Raw genomic sequence first — 19,988 nt, forward strand, 5'->3', positions numbered from 1 at the left:
TATTTCACACGTGGTATTGACGGTGTAAACAAGTATTTAACCTTATGGCACTGATTAAATATCTAAATGGTATGAAAAATACAAACTGTAATTATGTTCTATTTCATATATCTGCATTCATTTGTGTGAATACCAGGGTATTCATCCAATTGAATCTCACCCACATGGTCATGCACGGAAGAAACACACGTTGAAGAATTCAAAAATCATGAATAGGTTAAAACAGTTCAATGATAATGACAAAAAAAGTTTTCGAATGTTTAAAGAAAGACGATTCAAAAGATTGTACTCGTGATTTCCAAGTTACAAGAAAGTAAAATATCATTGGACACAGTAAGATCGGCAAACAATCAACGTGACAACAGTTCTTGATGAAATACTGCTAGTTCTAAATCTAATTTATGATCATCCTTTTGTCAAACAATTATACGTCACGAAGTCTAGGTCCCTTTAATAATATGCTATAAAAAAAGAACAAATAAAACCTTTTCTGAATACCAGAAACAAAGAGCCTATTTGAATAGAAAGTACCATCAACTAGAGAATATTTTGTGACAATTCTTTTACAAAAATCAAAGATTTGTTTGGAAAAACACCACTTTAAAATGTTGATAATTGAGTTCCGCTCAAGCAAGTGCTAAGGGCCTGAGGGATGTTGATTTATTTTATTATCCATCGTTTTCTAACTCAATCAAACCGATTGCAATTTTCATGTAGTTTTATGATCAATGCTTCTGTAGGATCACACCTTACAAAGTTTCACTCAAAGTTACCGTGCGATATATTTAACTTCCATCGTATTACTGATATCTGATTTCTTTTTTTCAGATAGTACTTTTTTGTATTATTTTTCATAGTTTACTATATATTTTCAAATTTCACTTTTGTTAAAAAATTCACTAACAGACAATTTTTCTTACTGTTAATAAAGTTTTCTTTGACTTTTTTTAAAATGGTTGTTGTATTTTCGAAAACTGGATCTAACAGTTAATGTGATTGTAATAGCTGAGGATGACCTCGTTTTCGCAAAATCAAAAGAAAATATTCAAGACCTTTAGTAGTAATTATCCGGATCTGGATTTTAAACATTTCATCTCCACTTGTTTGAAACAGTATTAGTTACAGACAAATGGCCTCGGCACGTCCAGTCTATATTCTCAACCTTTAAAGGAGTCAATAAATATTCTATACACAGATGTTGACACGGTATTTCTTCAAATTTCATTCAAGTTTTTCAGAGGTTATTTTGACATGTGGTCCCAGTCCGAAGACGAAGGCATTTGTGCAGGGTTCACAGCTAACAGAAGCAGTTCAAAAACAGTAAAGTTAGTAGAGAATTGGTTAAAACGACTAAGTAAACGCTTACAAATAAATCAACCAGCTCTAAACGAAGAGATCCGTACGTCAAATGTTAGTATCTCGCACTTGAATAAAAGCTTATTTGTTGGAGGTCCAACATTTACATTTGTTTGTATGTGTGGAGTTTTACGGCACGTCAACACATAACTGGCCATATCGTGCCAAATGCTATAATAGGCTTAAAATGTTATGTAAAACTTTGTAAATGACAATAGAAATGAACCAATTAGATCCTAGAATACAAGTTTATCTCTTTCAAATAATCAATTATGTTTTTTGATGGAATTGTATTAAAAAGTTCTTTGAGTGAATTTACAGAATAAAATCTATTACGGGCCTGTGAAAAGTCATGACATTCAAGAAGAAAATGCTTGACAGTAAAATTTTTCATTTACAACCTACACAGAAAGGGGCATTGTCATTTGTAAGGTAATTTTTAGTGTGTCCAATTCGGCATCGAAGAAGAACTGTTTGATCACGCGGCGGTTGACAGAGATAGAGATGGTGACACATCAAGAGATGGGTTTATATCGTGAAGTTAATTAAAAACGGCATTGTCCCAATTTGCTTTCCATTCAGATGATACGAGTTTATTTATAGCCGGTCTAAAATCACAAGCAGGTAACAATAAGTCAGTTTTCTGAAAATTTAATGATTGTTTAATGATTTACATAAATGTCAAAAGAGCAACGATCCAAGGTGGTTATGGTCCATTCTACATATTGTGTTACCCATAAGGAAAATATGATTGTTTTTAAAAATGGAAATTATGGAACGTTAACAATTAACACTCTGAGTATTCTCACTTAATAGAAAAAGAAATAATTGTATTTTAGTTCTAACATGCTTTACACTTTTCCCCAATCAAACAATTAGCCGACAGTCAAGTTATTATTTATTACAAATAAGATGAACAGTACACAGAAAGAAATGCATTATACGTAATATAACGTTAATATATGACGTCAATAATTCAAATGACGTCACGAGATTCCCCTTCCCCGTGTCAAACAATCCACCACAACGTAGTCTTTAACATATTGACATCAGACCCACTTCAATGTTTTAATACTTTGCTCATCCCACATGTTAGACTATAAATTGACATCCATTGTTTTTGGGCTTTATAGTGGATTATGCATGGTTTACTGTTTGAAAATGTTTTTGAAATTAATTTATCTGGGCCTTTTCGGTTTTCGTTGATAAATATTCCTGAGCCGAGCATCATTCTACACAATGCACTCAAAATTGATATAAATTTCCTTATTATATGTACGATATATTTTTTGATTTTGAAAATATGTTCCCTGTTTCGATACATAATATAGAGTTTGTGCAACCATTTACGTTTGCAGGCTTGTTAATTAATTCGTCTCTTTTGGGATTCCTTGTCAGTTTCTATTATTTCTTATTTGTTGCATTGTTTGATTCTTAATTTTCCTTAATATAACATAATTGATTATTAAAGTAAATCGTTCCCCGTTCTAAACTTTTCCTTGTTGGCCTTGTTTAATTTTGGGTCTACCGGGCCCTCCAGTTCGGTTTGTTTCTGTGTTGCTGGGTGTGTTGGGGATTGTATTCAATCCTTGTTGAATTTGTTTTTTCATATTTTATGTTAATAGTCCTTTAAACGAACAACATAATTTGTAGAAACTGAAATAAGTGAAAAAACATGAATCCCTAAAGAAAGACCCAATACGGATAAATTGTAAAATGTGTTGCGAGGCTCGGTTTGATCGAGGGCTCGTTCATGGACGGTACTGGAAAATGCAAGTTAGCTGTTCTACGCCCCTAAAGCCACCGGCTTAAGCCAGAATTCAACATTTAATCACAAAAAATGGTGATTTTTAAATTAAGAAACATCCGCAGATGGTGTTCATACGGGCGGTTATCATGGAACCTTCAATGTGACACAGTAGTGACATTTCATGAAAAGCGGTGTATTGGTCCCCAAGTAAAAGAATGCGTGTGTGCCTTAACAAGAAAACAATGGCGGAACTAAATAAAATGGGATTTTGAAAAGCGGATCAAAGGTTATGAATCCTGCATATCAACAGATATACGTCAAAAGACAAAATTTAAAAAAGCAGACCACATACCTAAGGGTGATTATTTTAGTATTCAAGTAGGAATACTGGAATCACCCAAATTGAAAACGGCCATAAACAAGAAACTAAAAAATTCCATTTTATATGTATAACCACAACATGAAATTGCAAAATTTCAAAAAACTGCTGGATTTTTTAACAATGGTAATTTTCAGCTATTGAAAGGTTCGTTTTACAATTCCATTTGATAGAAAATATAGGTAAAGTCACTGCGGTTTTATACAGAAAACAAAACAAATCATACATAGTCTTATGCCCTTAGTTCACACTATATGGCATTCTGTCTATGTGCTACGTATGTGCGGACCTTCTAGAGAAATCTCTTCCAGTTTTGTTTAATCTATTTTGCTTTAAAGGGGAATACACAATCCTCCCTTATACATAATGGCCAACCATCAGCAATTTTATGTCATCCATTGCTTAAAAAAAAATGGATATTTCTCTATCAAATGAGAGATTATATAAGTTTGTGGTTGTTAATTTCAGTTTCATTTCATTTTAATTGGCATGTTAAATAACATGCCTTTGTAGCACCAACTGCCAACAAATGGGAATATATGAAAAAACAAGACGAAGTAATACGCTTCGGTTTATCATCAGTTTTTTTTTCTGTTGTAGAAAATCGTACTTTTGCCCTTGTGCCCTGGTGTTGCTGTGCTCCCTTACCGGTGTCCCTGTATTGCTGGGTCGTGTGGGTTGTGTAGGGGGTTGCGTTCATTGACGCCGCCTCTCCTTGATGATCTTTATTAAAATGACTTCACTGGCTCTTCGTTTTTTTAAAATACAATGACATACAATTAAATTTATCTTTTTAATAATCAAGAATGTCTTCAATGATACAATATGGATCAAGTGTCAACCAATTTCCCTTATGACTTGTATAAAAACGCCCGTAAATTTTTTTAAGTCCGGAAATTCTCCATCTAAAATGTTAAACTTACTTAAAAAAACACTAAATTCTGCGCTTTGGTTTCGAATGTTTCAGTATCGCTCACTTAAGTGTTTTCAGTGAGCTGCTAAGAGAGCGTAAAAACACTATGCTAATACAATGTTTAAAAACAATTGTTTGATAATGATAAATAAACATTACACCAGCAACGTACAAATTGGTATATACCTGAAAAATTAGCTTGAACAATATGCTCATCAAAATAAAGCAGTTTCCCTATGTGCTGTAAATGTTTGAAATCGTTTTTTAGTCGAATAAAAAAAGCAGTATTTTAAAAAGAATCGAAACCCCACATTTACTTTTGTTAAATCGGTTAACAGGTTAAATTAATTGTTTATATTCCTCGTGATTTTTGTTCAACTTTACAAAAGAATAAAAAAAAAAGAGGTATAAAAAGTGCCAAAATAAACACTGGTTAGGGATACTACAATGTTATGTAGCTGTTATTTTTTTACCCTCAGATAGATTTTAAACCATTTTAAAGCAAAAAAAAATAACACATTTGTAATTTATATTTTCCGTGTTATCATGTTTATTTTCATTTCATGCTAAAATTAACTAAACGCCACAGGTTTTATTCGATTCAGTAGATTAAATTTCATGCCGATTATCGTATAACGCTGTTCTTTTTCGCACCCTACTTTTGTTTAGGAAAAAAATAAGCAAAACTCTATCAGTCAACAAATATTTTATCAAGTTTGAATTAATTTTAACTTACGCGTCAAACTGGATTGTATTTTGTTTACAATTCAGTGCTCGATAAATGAATCTTCATTCCCCTACCAATGTGACAGTTTTAGATAACGTAATTTGAATGGAATCCGTTGGACTAAAATACCTATGACTGCTGCATTTGCTTTAGGATACAAAAAAGTAACTACTACTTGAATGAATAATTGTCATTTATTTTTAAAATGACTGTTCTTAACAATAAATCATTAAATTTTTACCAAATGTTCATTAACTTATGTATTACAAATATTTTACTAAGAATGCTAAGCAAAGGTGGGTCATCAGAACCGCCTATGGTGCCTTATACACATGTACTTAGGATCACGACATTACGTTTTTTTTTCAATTGCCGTTGATTTACTGACTTGATTATATTAACAATATAATTCTGTACAATGCAATTGGCTTAATATGTTGGTTAAAAAATCTAATTATACATTTTAAAACCCGGCCATTTAAGGACTACAGGTTTGTACTGGATGAAGACACAGAATACCACACAACACAGAATATCACACAACACAAAATTCGGACAATGTTAACGCTGGCTTTATGTGCATCATTCATTGCAACTATTTCAAATCTATCTCAAGTAAAATTTAATTATCTAAATAATATCTTGTTAATGATCCCGCCCAGGGAAAAAATTGCATGTGCTTTTAGGAGTGTCTAGCATATAACATATATTATTAATAGGGTGCACTTTTTACAATGTTCTTAATGTTCCTGAGAAATCTGCTTGTTATTTCGTAAAATGATTTAAAAAGTAACACCCATTTTTTAACAAAGTAAGACCCATTTTACTTAACCTTTTCCGGGTCCCAGTGACATGCTCAGTTTATTTTCCGATACAAAAACATATTCACGTCATGTGACAACAAAGAACAAAATTTGATTTAGTTAAATCCATGGCCAAGGCCATTTATGAGCAACAAAAGACTTATATAGCACAATATAATATTCTAGACTTTATTTTGGCTGTTCATTATAATATAATATTTTAGAAGCTGTATTAATTTACTGTATAAATACGGGTTGAACTTGATTTAGATTTTTAAATATTTGTGGGTCGAGCCTCACTCTAGGCTGAACTTTTTTTATGTGAGAAAGTCCACTAAGAAAGAAACTCTTCTGTTTGCAAATTCAAAATAATTGAATTTTATGAAAGAGTATTTCCAAAATGCCCGCATGAAAGAGCTTTTTATTTTGTTTACGCGCAGTTATAACGTGTGCAAGATGTCATCAACATTCTATGTTAAAACTCTTTAGCGCATCGACAATAAGATTCATAGGAAGTAGCATAGAAATTACCCTTTAATAAATTTTATAGAAATACTACTTTTTATGCCCTTCACGACATTAGTAAGCCAAACATGAAAGCAACGTATGACCTCGTGATTGAAAATTGTTCACCGCATATCGGATGAAGGAATGAATGTCCACTATTCTGTTGTTTATCATCTAACATGCCCTCATTCCATTATACAAACACTATGGTTCAGCATTTCTTAGGAATGAAAATTTATTGATTTCTAAGGCAATAATGTACCTTTAATATACATGTAATATGACAATCTAAAATTCCAAATTTATCCAGTTAAAGTAATACACGTGTAAGAAGGAAAATGGAAATGCAAAATGTTTAAATTTTTTAAAGTAGGGGTTTCTATTCATTTTTCCTTACATTATTAGCCTGACTTGTTTTCTGACATTCGTTTTCTGCCTTGTTTTGAATATATCGCTTTAGAAAATCATCAATACGGAATAATTTTATTTAAGACTTTGAAAATTAACACTTTTCTATTACTTTTTATTGACTTTGAAATTAATTATGATATACATATATGTGATGTTAAGTGTTCTTTATTTATTTTAGGCACTGTTGACGATTGGTCTAGATTTAACAAAGAAAAGCAATCACCAAATATGCTTCTATAATGAAGTTAAATGCTGCACTCGATACATGTCTTGAAGAATATTCGCCAGAAAAATATCCTTCAGTTACAAAGATTGGATCCGAAAATGTCAACAGGTCTAACCTTATACTTTCAAACGTTGTACTATTATTTTAAGCTGTGTGTGCCTTACAATGGTTTATATGTTTATAAAATGTTATTGATATTCAAACTACTTGTTAGTTGTTACAAAAATCTTTACAAATGCAATACATGTTACGTATCCAGCTTTATGTGCATTACTTTATAAACACTTGAATATTCATTAATATAATTATTTATATACACATTTTTATATTAACATTTATATGTATACTTCACGAATATATTAACTTTTTCATTTTAAACCCCGCAAAAGATAAATGTAGTAGTTACTGTAATGACTGTGCTAATTTGCATTTATTCCCGTGGCAAAGGCCATTATATGAGCAACAAATGACTTTTATTGCACAATATGCTTTTCTACACTTTATTTTGGCTGTTCATTATAATAATATAATATTTTAGAAGCTTTATGACTTTACTGTATATAGTTGTAGATTATATATTTTATGTTTTGTAAAATCTTGAAATAGAAAAATTAATCAGTGGAAATGTACATACACATGTTTATGCTTTTGTTCTAAAGCAAATATTATCAGTTCAGCTAAGTAAATATGATTTAAAAGCTTTTCTTCATTTTATATAAATCCGGTGACTTATGTGTTATAAAATAAGGGATTTGATGACGTTTTTAATCATAATGTTGCAAAAGAAATGTAAACAGTGTTCAATTGTGAAATACTAGTTTATTTTAAATTATTTCATGTATTGTGTACGTAGTTATAGATTTTATACAGTCACATTCTTCTGTTTTTTACCTTTTGTTTTTATATCATTTTGAAATCAGTTTCAAATCAGTGTGCATGCACTTATACTAGAATATGTTTCTTTTCAAGGGAATATTTCCGATCAGCCAAGAAAAATTGATTACAAAGCAGAGATGTGTGTTAGACTAGTATATCAGCCGGTGGTTCTTGTATAATTAAAAAGTCGGATTGTTTAGTGGAAATGGTATGTAAACATTATAAACTGGTGAAAAATACAATTTGATTATAGCATTGTTACAAAAGAATGAATATAAAATAATTTCAATTTGACACTTTTTCTAGAAAGTTTACTTTTGAAAGAAAAAATCAAATTGATCAGAAACCACTGAAGACTGTATGAAAGTTAAGAACCTAAGAGCGTTCCTTTCGGGTTGGGGTTTCCAATTTTAACAAACACGGTGTCCCCGGCACGTAGTTGTATGACAATAGACGTGGATCTTATTGTAGCACGGTCAGGAATTTGGTCCATGAAAATGTAACCAACTTTCAGCATGTTGTGCATGATGTACAAGTGAAGCTGGAAGAAGAGAACGTAAAATATTGAACGTATTATGGATTTTCCGAAACATGGTAACAAAAGACACAAACCAAACACAAACAAAAAAATAGTACTTTATGAGTGTGATTAAATTCGGGAACAAATCTTATACTTTAAATTACATCGGAGCAAAAATCAGCTAAATATTATGTTACGAATTATTATATATTATTACCCCTCACTTTTTATCGTAATGCTAATTTCCCATAGGCCTCTGGGAGTTATTTGTACTGTTAATGCAAGTGTACCACGTGACTAAGAATTTTGTACTGTTACATAGGTAACAGTATTTTTTAAGAGGTCACGTGGTCTATTTCCTAAATAAAATGAAATGAAATGGCCGCCATTTTGTTCTCGATTCATTCTTATTTTCAACGTTAAACCCCGATAGGACATCAATTTCTCCTCTTGAGTCCCTATGACACTCATAAAATTTAGTTGTTTGCACCCTGGTGAGCTTTTCGCGTATAAAATATCTTTTTGCTGAATAGTCGAAAAGTGAACATCCGTTTTCAACGGAAGTAATTGCAATGTAAATAATGTGTCAAACTGGAACATACAGACGATTTAAGCATGCAACAAAGGATTATTTAACAAATTTAGTCAGTGAAAAGTTACAGATATGGTGGACATAGGATATCATCGTTATTTTGTCAAAAACCATGCTAAGAATATTCTGGAAACAGAAGGATCCGATTTCACAGATCATAATCGTGTAAATGGGTTAGTGTTTTGTTTCCTAAATAAAACCTAGCTTATTGTATGTTTATGATTTGTAGATATCATCACTTGCTTAAAGAATGAAAGAAAAAGAAAACTTCTCAAGTAGGCCTACGGTAAAGTACACTTAAAACTTAAAAGGTAAGGACAGTTTAGTTATTGTTATTCTTGGTTTATTTTTGTTACAGTTAGATTTAGTTGACAATTTCAGATCATCTCAGTATTTTTGTTCGGGGTAATAAAATAAATAACACATGGGTTTGTGAGTAACAGTAAAAATATCATCCCTCGTAAAAATACTGTTACCCTCGGCTACGCCTCGGGTAACAGTATTTTCCTCGGGATGATATTTTTACTGTTACCCACAAACCCATGTGTTATTTATATAATAATGTGAGTAGGTTTGTTTGTCACACGATTTTGATAACATAAATAGAACTTACATAGTCAGATGTTGTCTTTGGACTTGAACTTGCAACAAGATGTATTGTGTATGTTCCGTTAACAGGTGCAAAGAACACTCCAGAACTTGATTTGTATGCACCCCCAACATTTGTTAAAACCGAATCAAATACAACGACTGTGTGTTGTGGTGGATTCACCATGTGTTTAGACAGCTGTGCCATAAATGCTACTGCTTTATCGTCTGAAATAGGCATTTTTTATTCTATTTCTTTTCTCACTGTTCACAGTAACAAAATAATTTCAACTACAATTAAGAAAATGAATGTTCATTGAACATAAGCATTTATTAATTATAATTGCATAAACAGAGATGTATTCTATTAAATAATCAACACTCCCGGCAAAATTTTGACATTTGAACATGAAAAATGTGAAAGTTTGAATTTAGAAACACCCAACTTTTATCATGAAACCTTGAATGTGACACGTTCGCTATTTCATGAAATGCGGCGTATAGTCTAATAAAGAAAAGAATGGAATCACATTTCCCAATCTCATATAAATTTCTTATCACCTTTTGATAATCATTTTTATTTCAGAGTTTCATCTATAGACATATTAACCAAGTCATACTATTTATGACCTACGGAATAGCATAAAATTACAGTATCTGTGAATGTCACGTAACATTGTATTATTATGAGTCACGGTTGTGATTATGTATCAACGTTATTGATACAGCCTCTAAGTTGCAAAATAAGAGAAAAAGAAAATTAGAAAAGAAACTAAAACAAATAGTGGCCAGTACATTGAAAAGATCACTTTTTCAGGACATTATATTGCATATATTTTTCTTAATTCTGCAAAATACTAAAAAATTGTACTGTTACAGTAGCTTTTCATTCACCAACACCAACATTTTCCTTTTTGACATACAATACATTTATCGAAAAGAAAAAAAGAAACAAAATCTTTATCAAATGAAACATAATAAATTTTTACCTGTCTTATTTCTTGTTTGTATCATTATTATGATCATGAATATGATATTGCATGCAATATTGCACTTAAAAAACAGTAAAACTACCCACAAAAATTTGCTGTTTACTTTTCAAATAAACACTTTAAAATTGAGTTATAATTTTAAATGTCCAATTAATTATATTTCTACTGTTTGATATGTTCAATTATTCATAATTTTCATGTTTGATATGTTCCATTAATCATTACTTTTCATTGCTGTTTACATACCGCTGCGTTTTAGTTCATCAATTTCCTTTGCCTGTGCTGCCATACCATTCTTCAATTCAAGCAAAGTCTTTACAATATTTGTTGTAGAAACGCTGGAGTATGTTCCGTTTTCATCTAACAAAAAACGGAAAATGATATGACATTACACATTTAAAAAACTAGAATTTTTATATCAAAACAAAAATGAAGGACTTTATTTATTAACAGGTGTATAACTACATTTTAAATCAGAATATGATGCACATTATTTTGCAACTACTCTTAAATTATCAATATTGAAAAAAAACATTGAAACAGGATAGTCCCTTTATAGTGTCAGAAAAAGAAAGTTATTAAATTTATTGAATTCATGGGGATTTTTTTTTCAATTTTAATTGATGCATGTTTTAACAAAGGTATCGATATAGCATTAAATGTCAAAGTATTAGAAATATTTGTCAGGTGACGGGAAAATATTGTTTGGCAATAGATTGATGTCGTTGTTATAATACCATAGCCTTCCAAGTAACAACATCGTTTCCTTTGCATCATCTTTCCAACTATAATGAAAACTTAATTTGCTTTGTGAATGTTTGTAATTTGTAAAAGGGTACATAACAGTAATGTAAATCATCTTTTCGAATCAGGTTCTCATTTTGTCGACTGATAAGTACTTTACTGATAAGTACTCATTTGAAGGGAATTCCCTTAATACATTTTGAAAAACATATTCTGAAAAAGAATCCCTAAAAGGAAAGTCAGAGTCCATTATGGAGGACAATTGTGAGTCTTATTGTCTCATACATTTATTTAAGGAATACAATAGTGGCGTATATGTATAATTCTTTCAAGTTTAAAGCGTATTTCATTGATATGTGATGAGAAATTACAGACCTACACAGAACAATCCGTGAAACATTACTAAAATTTGGAATTTCAAATGGGAAAGGGACATAGCTCTTCATTCAACTATCAGTTTAATTGCAAAGAGAATTTTATATACATTTTAATTATGAGCAAAGTGTTATGGTTTGATCATGTACATTCAATGGCGCAAAAGAATGAAAATGTTGCTGATATGAAAATAGGTGTTTTTGGATTGCTAACACCACAAGTTATGTTAACATTTGTGTATGTAATGGTTATGGTTTACGTAATGTAAAATTGAAAAATAGAATATTGTACATTCCTAATATGATCTCCTTATTCACATTCAACAGTACTCTATTTATTTGTGCGTTGAGTTGATAACCTATTATATACATGTAAATATTTAGTGTAAGTCATGTTGGATCCAATGATGGCAAAGTTACATTAGCAAGTATGATAGTGTTTAAACTTTCGCTTAGTTTTCTGTTTCAAATGTGCTTTTTGGATGGGCAAATTCTTGTCTAAACAAAAGAGGGGGCCAATAATTGGAATAGCACATGAAATGAGTTTGCACTTACCCATTTTTGTCTCCTTAAATTCCTTTATTTCTTTCGTCAGCAATGACACTTCAGCCTTCATTTCCAACAAAATCTGCATCAAGGTATTTTCATAGTTCAAACTTGAAGCGTGGCCAACAGGCTTGATATCATAAAGAACACCCAATGAATTTTCACTTAGAGAAATTATAAATAAAACCCAAAGATAAAATCCTTGAACAATTTTTAGTGAAAACATTTTCTTTTGGAATTGAAATCAAAACAAATTATGTTAAACCTTTCCTTACAAACGCTTGGGTTGTATGATGTTGGCCTTGGTTTTACATGAATATAAGATACGTATATATTGTAGTATGGAAGCGCCTTGATGTAATAATTTCTGTTCACACCGTAAAGTATTGTAATTATAATAAATGCTGTTCAATATTGAATATAGAAAATATATTTGGTCTCTTTCAGTAAAGGTGTGGTTAAATTGAGATGTTGCCACAATTCGTTACCTTAGTGCACTAACGGGTTAAGTCTTTCTTAATCTAATAGGAGTTTACATGCTATCGCACTAAGGCGACGACATAGAAAAAGATTGTTAACTTAAACAGGGGATATATCCTAAGTATAATTTACATTGTATACTCAAACATGGTGCGTATGTACTTTCATTTTTCTCGTATATGAAAATGGTTGATAATCTTATACACATTGACTATTTATATATAAAATCTAAATTCCTGTCAAAACTTGAACGTTTTGAATGTGTACTGAACGCTTTTATAAGTATCATATGTTGTACTCGTGTCTTGAAAATTTAGAAAAGTCATTGTTATACATGTACTAGTTATATAATTATGTTCAACTAAATATTCGCCAAATTCACGGTGCCTATGATTGCACGAAAGCGCGAACTTGTATCCGCAAAAGTTTCCGAAATACAGTATCTAAAAAGTTATTATTATTAAACTTTTATCTAAAGACTTTACTTTGATACAGATTTCTTTTTAATATTGAATAATATTTTTACTTCTAACAGATTTAAAAGATGTCAGTAAGTTTGCAAAAAGGTTTTGTAGAGCACAAAGATATTAATACAAATTATGACGTTCGCCAATTGCACCTTTATAATTGGTTCACAATGAATAATTTATACAAATATAATTTGTCAAAACTCCTTAATATTATAAATCATATAATATTGTACATTCTATCCAAGTTTGCACACTTGTGTCGTCCATGAAGGGCTCATTCAAACCGACCCTGCAACATTTACAATTTTGTCGTCTTGGCGTTCCATAGGGAGTCCATTTTTTCTATTGTATATGGATGGAAATATCTTAAGAAGTTTTAATCTGTGTCATTTGTGAAGATATTTGTCACTAAAGACAAAACAGAAGGAAGATATATAATTGTAGAAAAATGTATGGGAATAATGTATGCAATAGCTTTAAAGTTAAAAGTCAACTGATAATACTGTTCTTCGGTCTAAAATCTTTAAGTAGTTTTGAGTTTTAATGATCATGATCTAGATAATGCTTAAGAAATTGGTTGTTAACATGAAAACAAAAAGGAAGCTTTAAACATATTTAGGGTGTATATCTTTGTCTAAACGTTGTAAATAAGTTGTTTTGTTCCTGTTATGAACCTTTTTTCTTTCAACAGTATTTTTCTTCCAAAGTCTTAACAATAAAAAACTTTTGTAATCAGGATATAAAACTTATAAACAGTCTTAAGAGTTGAAAAATCAGAATGTTTTTGTTTCATTTTGTTTTCCACGTATTTCTTCGGCACAATACTTATCATTTTTGACTTGGATACGAATCAACGTCAAACCTGGAATGAAACAACTTACTGCATCAATGATTTATTACTGTTCATTTAGAAAATATTTCAAATGATAGATTAAGCTTTGAACAAATCAAAGTAATAAAAGTATGAAAGACATATCATCAAACACCAAGTTGAACATTTTTTAATGCAATTTCATCGATACTCATTTTTCAACACCTATATTTAACGTCAATTCCTATAGACATCAAACGGACATTATAACCGCCTATTTTAAATTCTTCGTAATTTGCTTTAGTGAAACATGATAATCATGTATTGTGCTTTAAGTATATGTTTCTGTGTTATAGCTGAAACCGGTGCTAAAGAACATCAGGGATGTTTCACATTTTCATTATCACTCATGTACAGACTCTGCAATTTTCATGCAACTAAGTGATGATTAATGCTTCCGAGGATCACTCTCTCTCCAGTTTTTAAAAGTTATTTCCAGGCACAAATCGGCCAGAACACAATGATTTTATTTCAAATCATGGTGTTTTGACTCCCTTGTTAACAACCTGCCATACTCATGCTTAACATATTGGACACACTCTTGAAATGTATTTTAATGTGCAATAAAAGATCAACTATGATAATTATTTTGGGGGTTATATCTTGAAAACAACTAAATTAAGTGGTCATCAGCTTGGCGGAAAATCCAGTAATCGCACATTGAGAGGTAATGTGGACACAACTGTTAGTAATACTACATACTACATAACTTGCAGTATGTTACAGTATAACACACCTTGGAAGAGGTCCATATCTTAGATATTTATCTTTTATTCATAAGATCTTCTCTAAATATCTGGAATTATACATGGTTTCTTTGGGTTAAGGTCAAAGTCATGCAAAGTTATTAAACATTCATGCTTGCTAATAACATGTTCAAAACCATAACAATACATAGAGTTTAAATCTAACATATTTCAAGATATAAACAGAATCAAGAGGTCAGTTTCAACTTATCATGTGTCCCCTTTTTTGTATTATCTCTCATTTAAAAGTGATTATTCCTCTTAACGTAAAATATTGCTAGTTTTAACAAAATGTGTTAGCAAATGGATAGTGTACCTTAAGATGTTTTTATTTATGTTATCCTTTGGAGATATATGTCCTTTAAAAACAATCAACAACTGTCAACAACGGTTTTTGAAAGATGCATGTAGACCATTGATACAATTGTTTTAAAGGAAGGTAAGTGCTGATACTGATCTTTGGTCTAAATTCATCTTTCAGATAAACTGTATCATAACCAAGGTAATCATTTATCCTCCTGAACTTTATTTCGACGCATCTTAATTACGACGCCATTTTTGTTTTGACCTCGTTTTCGATTTCGGGTTTCCGTATGACGTCACTCTCACGCACTTTAGTTTATAAACACCACGGTGATTTCTCGCAGCGAAAATGTGGAGAGTCAGGGATTTTGAGGTACTCTTTTCATACTTTTTAACGTGAAACACTTAAAAATGATGTTTTTTCTTATTACTAATTTTGTTTAACTTTGAAAATGTAGTTTTCAGAAAATTAATAAAAATGACAGCCAGACCAGCCGACACCGCACTCCTCGCTATTTTTAAAAGTCACGTGACAGTCATGTGACAAGTAATGTGACTACTTAATATATATAATTCACTGTATAGGAAAGTGTACTTGTTAGCTCAATTTTGTGAGAATTTATAGTAAAGCTTACATTCTGTTAACCTATTTTTATTAAGTTTCTATATAATTATTAATTTTATTTTTACAGACCCCTAAAGTCAAGGTCAGGAATTACTCTCCTACTTCTATGACAGCAGCTTACTTAAAATGCAGGGAGGCAGGGGCCCCAATAAGAACAACTGCTCGTCAGTATGGTGTGCCAGAGGCTACATTAAGACACAAGCTTAGTGGAAGAACCACCCCGAGGCTGTTCGTTCTGGACCACCACCTTTATTTTCACAGGAAGAGGAAGCCTTATTAGTGGAGCACCTTAAGTTCACTGCTTCTGTTGGATATGGATACAGCAGGTTGGCATTTTGACATTATATTATGTTATTAAATTTAAGTGTTTAAATATTAAATCATAAATTTAATTTATAATCAATATTTTCAAAAATTATTTATTGATGCCAATTATATGAAAACAATTATTTATTTCCAGGAAGGAAGTTATTGATATTAGCACAGAGTATGCTGTTGCTTTGGGTCATAGACAACCAGGGGAACCTTTATCAGTTGGCTGGTTTGTATTGTTCAAGTCTCGGTGGCCAGAGCTGAAGATCTTGCTCCAAGAGGCCTTGAACTTCAGCGTGCCAAGGCAACGTCACAGGAATGCGTGGATAGATATTATAAAGAACTGTCACATATTCTTGTTAAATACAATCTTTGTGATCGTCCAGAGAGACTTTATAATGTTGATGAAAAAGGCTTAAGTACTAGACATACGCCTCCACCTGTTGTCTCTGGGCAAGTAAAATCCCAGGCTGTAGTGTCAGACAGTAGGGATAATGTTACCGTGTTAGGTTGTGGTAATGCTCAAGGTCAGCAAATACCTCCATACTTTGTTTTTCCTGGTGTTCGAATGAATTCCGCATTGCTAAAAGGTAGTACTCCTGGGGCTGATGGTACTGTATCAGAGAGTGGTTGGTGCAATAGTGAAATCTTTAAGCACTATCTCCAATCACATCTGATAAAGTACTTTCCAGAAAGATCTGAATCTTGCCCAGTTGTTTTATTTTATGATGGGCATAGATCTCATATTAATCTTAATATTGTTCAGTGGGCAAGGCAAGAACACATTATTTTATTTATTCTTCCTGCTCATACCTCTCATGTACTTCAGTCCATGGATGTAGGTTGTTTCGGACCTTTTGAAAATTTTTTCAATAGGTGCGGACACAAATTTATGAGGGAGACATGTGGAAGGTCCATCACAAAATTTGACATATGTCAGTTGGCGTGCAGTGCCTATTTAAAGGCACTGTCACCCGAAAACTTACAGTCTGCTTTCAGAAAGTCAGAAATTTTTCCTCTGAACCAAAATGCTGTAAATCCTTCACACTTTCTCCCTTCCACTGCTTTACAGCAGGAGAAATCACAGTCAGAACCATGCAGCCAGCCAGGACTTGAACCATCTAACATGCCGGGATTCGAACCTTCGACCCAGTCTAACAATGAACCATGCATCGAGTCTGACGTTGTTATATCTAAAACTGTCTCTCCTGCTTCTTTTTTCACAAATAAAGAAACCTCAATGACATGTAAGAAGCCACCTACTAAGAAAAGAAAATATTTAAGTACGATTGTGAGTGGTAAAGCAATTACAGAGGATGATATGTTTGAAGCAATTAAAGAACATGAAGCTGCTCGCAAACCATCAAGTACAGGTAAAGGGAATAAAACATCAGAGAAAGGTAAAAAACAAAAGAAAAGTAATAAATCTGACCCTGTCCCTAGTACCTCTGTCATCAGAAAGCAGACTGAAGTTTTTACAAATGTTGATGGTGATGATGATGGTGATGATGATGGTGATGATAACTCTATTGATGAATCTGAAAAATGTTGTGTGTGCAACAAATTCACACCTGATGAAGTCAGGGGAATAGTGTGTCTTTGGTATTCACTAAGTGGGTGCAGTGTGACACACTTGAAATATTGTACAAATATTGCTGTTGTTCGAAGAGGTGACCATTTTTTTTGCAAACATTGCACTCCAGAGGAGTAAATAATGGTAAATGTATGTAACTATTGTTGTTTTTATTTACATGTAATGAATGTTAAGCATGTTTGAATGTAATTCTCTGAAAGACTGCAAATCTTGTTATAACTATCATATATTTATGCTTGTCAGTGAACTGATTGTTTTTAAAATGTTTCGTGCTGTTTACAAAATTGCTGTACATCATTCTCGCAGTGAAAAGGAAGTGTACTTTCGTTTTTGAAAGATTAAATATAGAAACCAATCAAATGCGTCGTTTCTCTGTACTCTCATATCCGCCATATTGGAAATCACCCCATGACATATATTTGATTTGTTTGTTTAAACAATAGTTTTCAGCTAATGAAAAAAAAGTTGTAAAAGATGGAAAAATGAACAAAACTTCCATTGCTAAGGTAATTTATCAGTTGACACCTTTATTTGATTCGGTGCACAGCGATTGTTTCTTAGGTGCGTCGGAACTACGTACACCAGGATAGATATGTGTAGAAAACAGGAAAAAAATAATAAAGAAAAAAGAAGTTATTTGTAAAGATATATAAATAGTTCTTTTTTGAATTGTAAAATTTACATTCTAATTTATATTTTTAGCTACAGCCTGTTGTGAAATAATGTTTGTATTGGTCTAATGTTCGTACCCGTATTCTCGTCACCTGCTAAACTTTTGTCATTGAACAACTGTTTTTCCAATTTTGACCATGCACCTCTTATAACTGTTGCTTAATTATTTAACCGAGGACTGTTAAAATAATTATTAAAAGATCGGTTGGTTTAATTACCCTAAAACACTTTATATACGTGCGTGACATATACCCATGTAGGTTTAAATACAGAGATGATAGTTAATTGTCGCTGTTCATTGTTACCTTTTTACAGCCTGCTCTAAGGCAACCAGAAAAGAGAATTTAATACCATATGACAAGAAAATGCACGACAAAGGACCTCCCAAATGGGCGCTTGTGTTTTTGTCGGGTTTCCTATGTAGAAATGAAATACTATCTTCATGTACGAAGCTCGAAAGCAGTTTGAAGGCTTGATAAAAAGAAATCTAATACCCGGCTAAGCGGCGAGACCTATCAGTTTTGGCAATGCTGATAAAATTTTCAAACCCATTTTTTTGCCTTGTCTTTTATTTTTTAATTTTACGGGGAAATAAATTTAAATGAGTTTTCCCTTTAACAAGTACAAAAATTTAAATTTTCTCCCCTTTGGGGAAAAAAGTAATTTCACATTTTGCACTTGGGAAAGGGGTAAATTTGTAATCAAACCCTATTTTTCACTGACAATATATATATCTGAATGATAAGTACAAACTGTACTTCTTTTCATATATCTGCATTCATTTTGTACAAATACAAGTAATGCACGGAAGGGACAAACGTTGACCCGAACAAATCCAAAATTCATGGACAAGTTGTAACAGTTCAATGACAGTGAAAACAGTTTTCGAACGTTTAAAGAAAGACGTTTCAACAATTTTTGCTCGTGATTTTCAAGTTATAAGAAAGTAAAATATCATTGAACACAGCAAACAAGCAAATTCAATCAGCGTGGCAACACTTATGGATGAAATAGTACAAGTTCAAAGTCTAAATTATGATCATCCCTATGTTAAACAATTATACGTCACGAAATCTAGGTCCCTTCACTTATATGCTATACAAAGGAACACATAAAACATTTTCTGGCAAGTGGCAAGAAACAAACAGCCTATTGGAATAGAAAGCACCATTAACTAAGGATTTTTGTGACAGTTCTTGAACAAAAATCAAATAATTTTCCGAAAAGCACCTATTAAAATTATGAAAACTGAGTATCGCTCAAGCCGGTGCTATGGGCCGCCTGGAAGGATGTTGATTTATTTTATCCCTCATTTACTGACTCAATCAAACCAATTACAATTTTTATATAATTTTATTATAATTAATGCTTCTGATGGATCACACTTTGACAGGGTACAGTGGGATACACGTAATTCCCATCGTGTGACAGATATCTGAAAAAATTAAATGGATGTTTTTTTAAAAGTATTCAGTTACATCCTATGTTGATAAATTATAACAATAATCACTTTAAAGACATTCAATGAGGTATTCTTTTACAAAAAACATTGTGACCTAGGAGCTACTGAAGAACTAATCTCATTCAAATTTGAGATTCTTTTTTATTCTA

The 19,988-nt window shown here is 31.8% G+C and overlaps 2 protein-coding genes and 1 long non-coding RNA gene across 3 annotated transcripts; 2 read left to right on the plus strand and 1 right to left on the minus strand.

Annotated features, from left to right (window-relative positions):
- Positions 1 to 8,304: 8,304 nt before the first annotated feature.
- On the minus strand, positions 8,305 to 12,663 carry LOC132714842 (uncharacterized). Its single transcript, XM_060697760.1, has 4 exons — positions 12,314 to 12,663; positions 10,887 to 11,000; positions 9,674 to 9,876; positions 8,305 to 8,489 (listed from the first exon to the last, which is right to left on the minus strand). Exons 1-4 carry the CDS (start codon positions 12,528 to 12,530, stop codon positions 8,316 to 8,318), a joined length of 708 nt encoding a protein of 235 aa, XP_060553743.1. The 5' UTR covers positions 12,531 to 12,663; the 3' UTR covers positions 8,305 to 8,315.
- Positions 12,664 to 15,388: 2,725 nt separating this feature from the next.
- LOC132714846 (uncharacterized) lies at positions 15,389 to 16,368 on the plus strand. Its single transcript, XR_009623616.1, has 3 exons — positions 15,389 to 15,547; positions 15,867 to 16,125; positions 16,260 to 16,368. It is a non-coding gene; the product is annotated as an uncharacterized LOC132714846 (long non-coding RNA).
- A 311-nt stretch (positions 16,369 to 16,679) lies between these two features.
- LOC132714849 (uncharacterized) lies at positions 16,680 to 18,423 on the plus strand. The gene is made up of 2 exons (XM_060697766.1): positions 16,680 to 17,713; positions 18,408 to 18,423. The coding sequence occupies exons 1-2, from the start codon at positions 16,680 to 16,682 to the stop codon at positions 18,421 to 18,423; spliced, it is 1,050 nt and encodes a 349-aa protein (XP_060553749.1).
- The last annotated feature ends 1,565 nt before the right edge of the window (positions 18,424 to 19,988 follow it).

The sequence above is a fragment of the Ruditapes philippinarum genome, unplaced genomic scaffold (genome assembly GCF_026571515.1).
Source record: "Ruditapes philippinarum isolate M1 unplaced genomic scaffold, ASM2657151v2 ctg3546_1_1_1_1, whole genome shotgun sequence".
Classification (NCBI taxonomy): domain Eukaryota; kingdom Metazoa; phylum Mollusca; class Bivalvia; order Venerida; family Veneridae; genus Ruditapes; species Ruditapes philippinarum.

Excerpts from the sequence above, each read along its gene's own strand:
- LOC132714842 (XM_060697760.1), bottom strand. The coding sequence starts at position 12,530 with ATGTTTTCACTAAAAATTGTTCAAGGATTTTATCTTTGGGTTTTATTT. Across the intron at positions 11,001-12,313 it reads ATTTAAGGAGACAAAAATGG|ATGAAAACGGAACATACTCC; the intron begins GTAAGTGCAAAC and ends GTTTTTTGTTAG. Across the intron at positions 9,877-10,886 it reads TGATGAACTAAAACGCAGCG|ACGATAAAGCAGTAGCATTT; the intron begins GTATGTAAACAG and ends TGCCTATTTCAG.
- LOC132714849 (XM_060697766.1), top strand. The coding sequence starts at position 16,680 with ATGAATTCCGCATTGCTAAAAGGTAGTACTCCTGGGGCTGATGGTACT.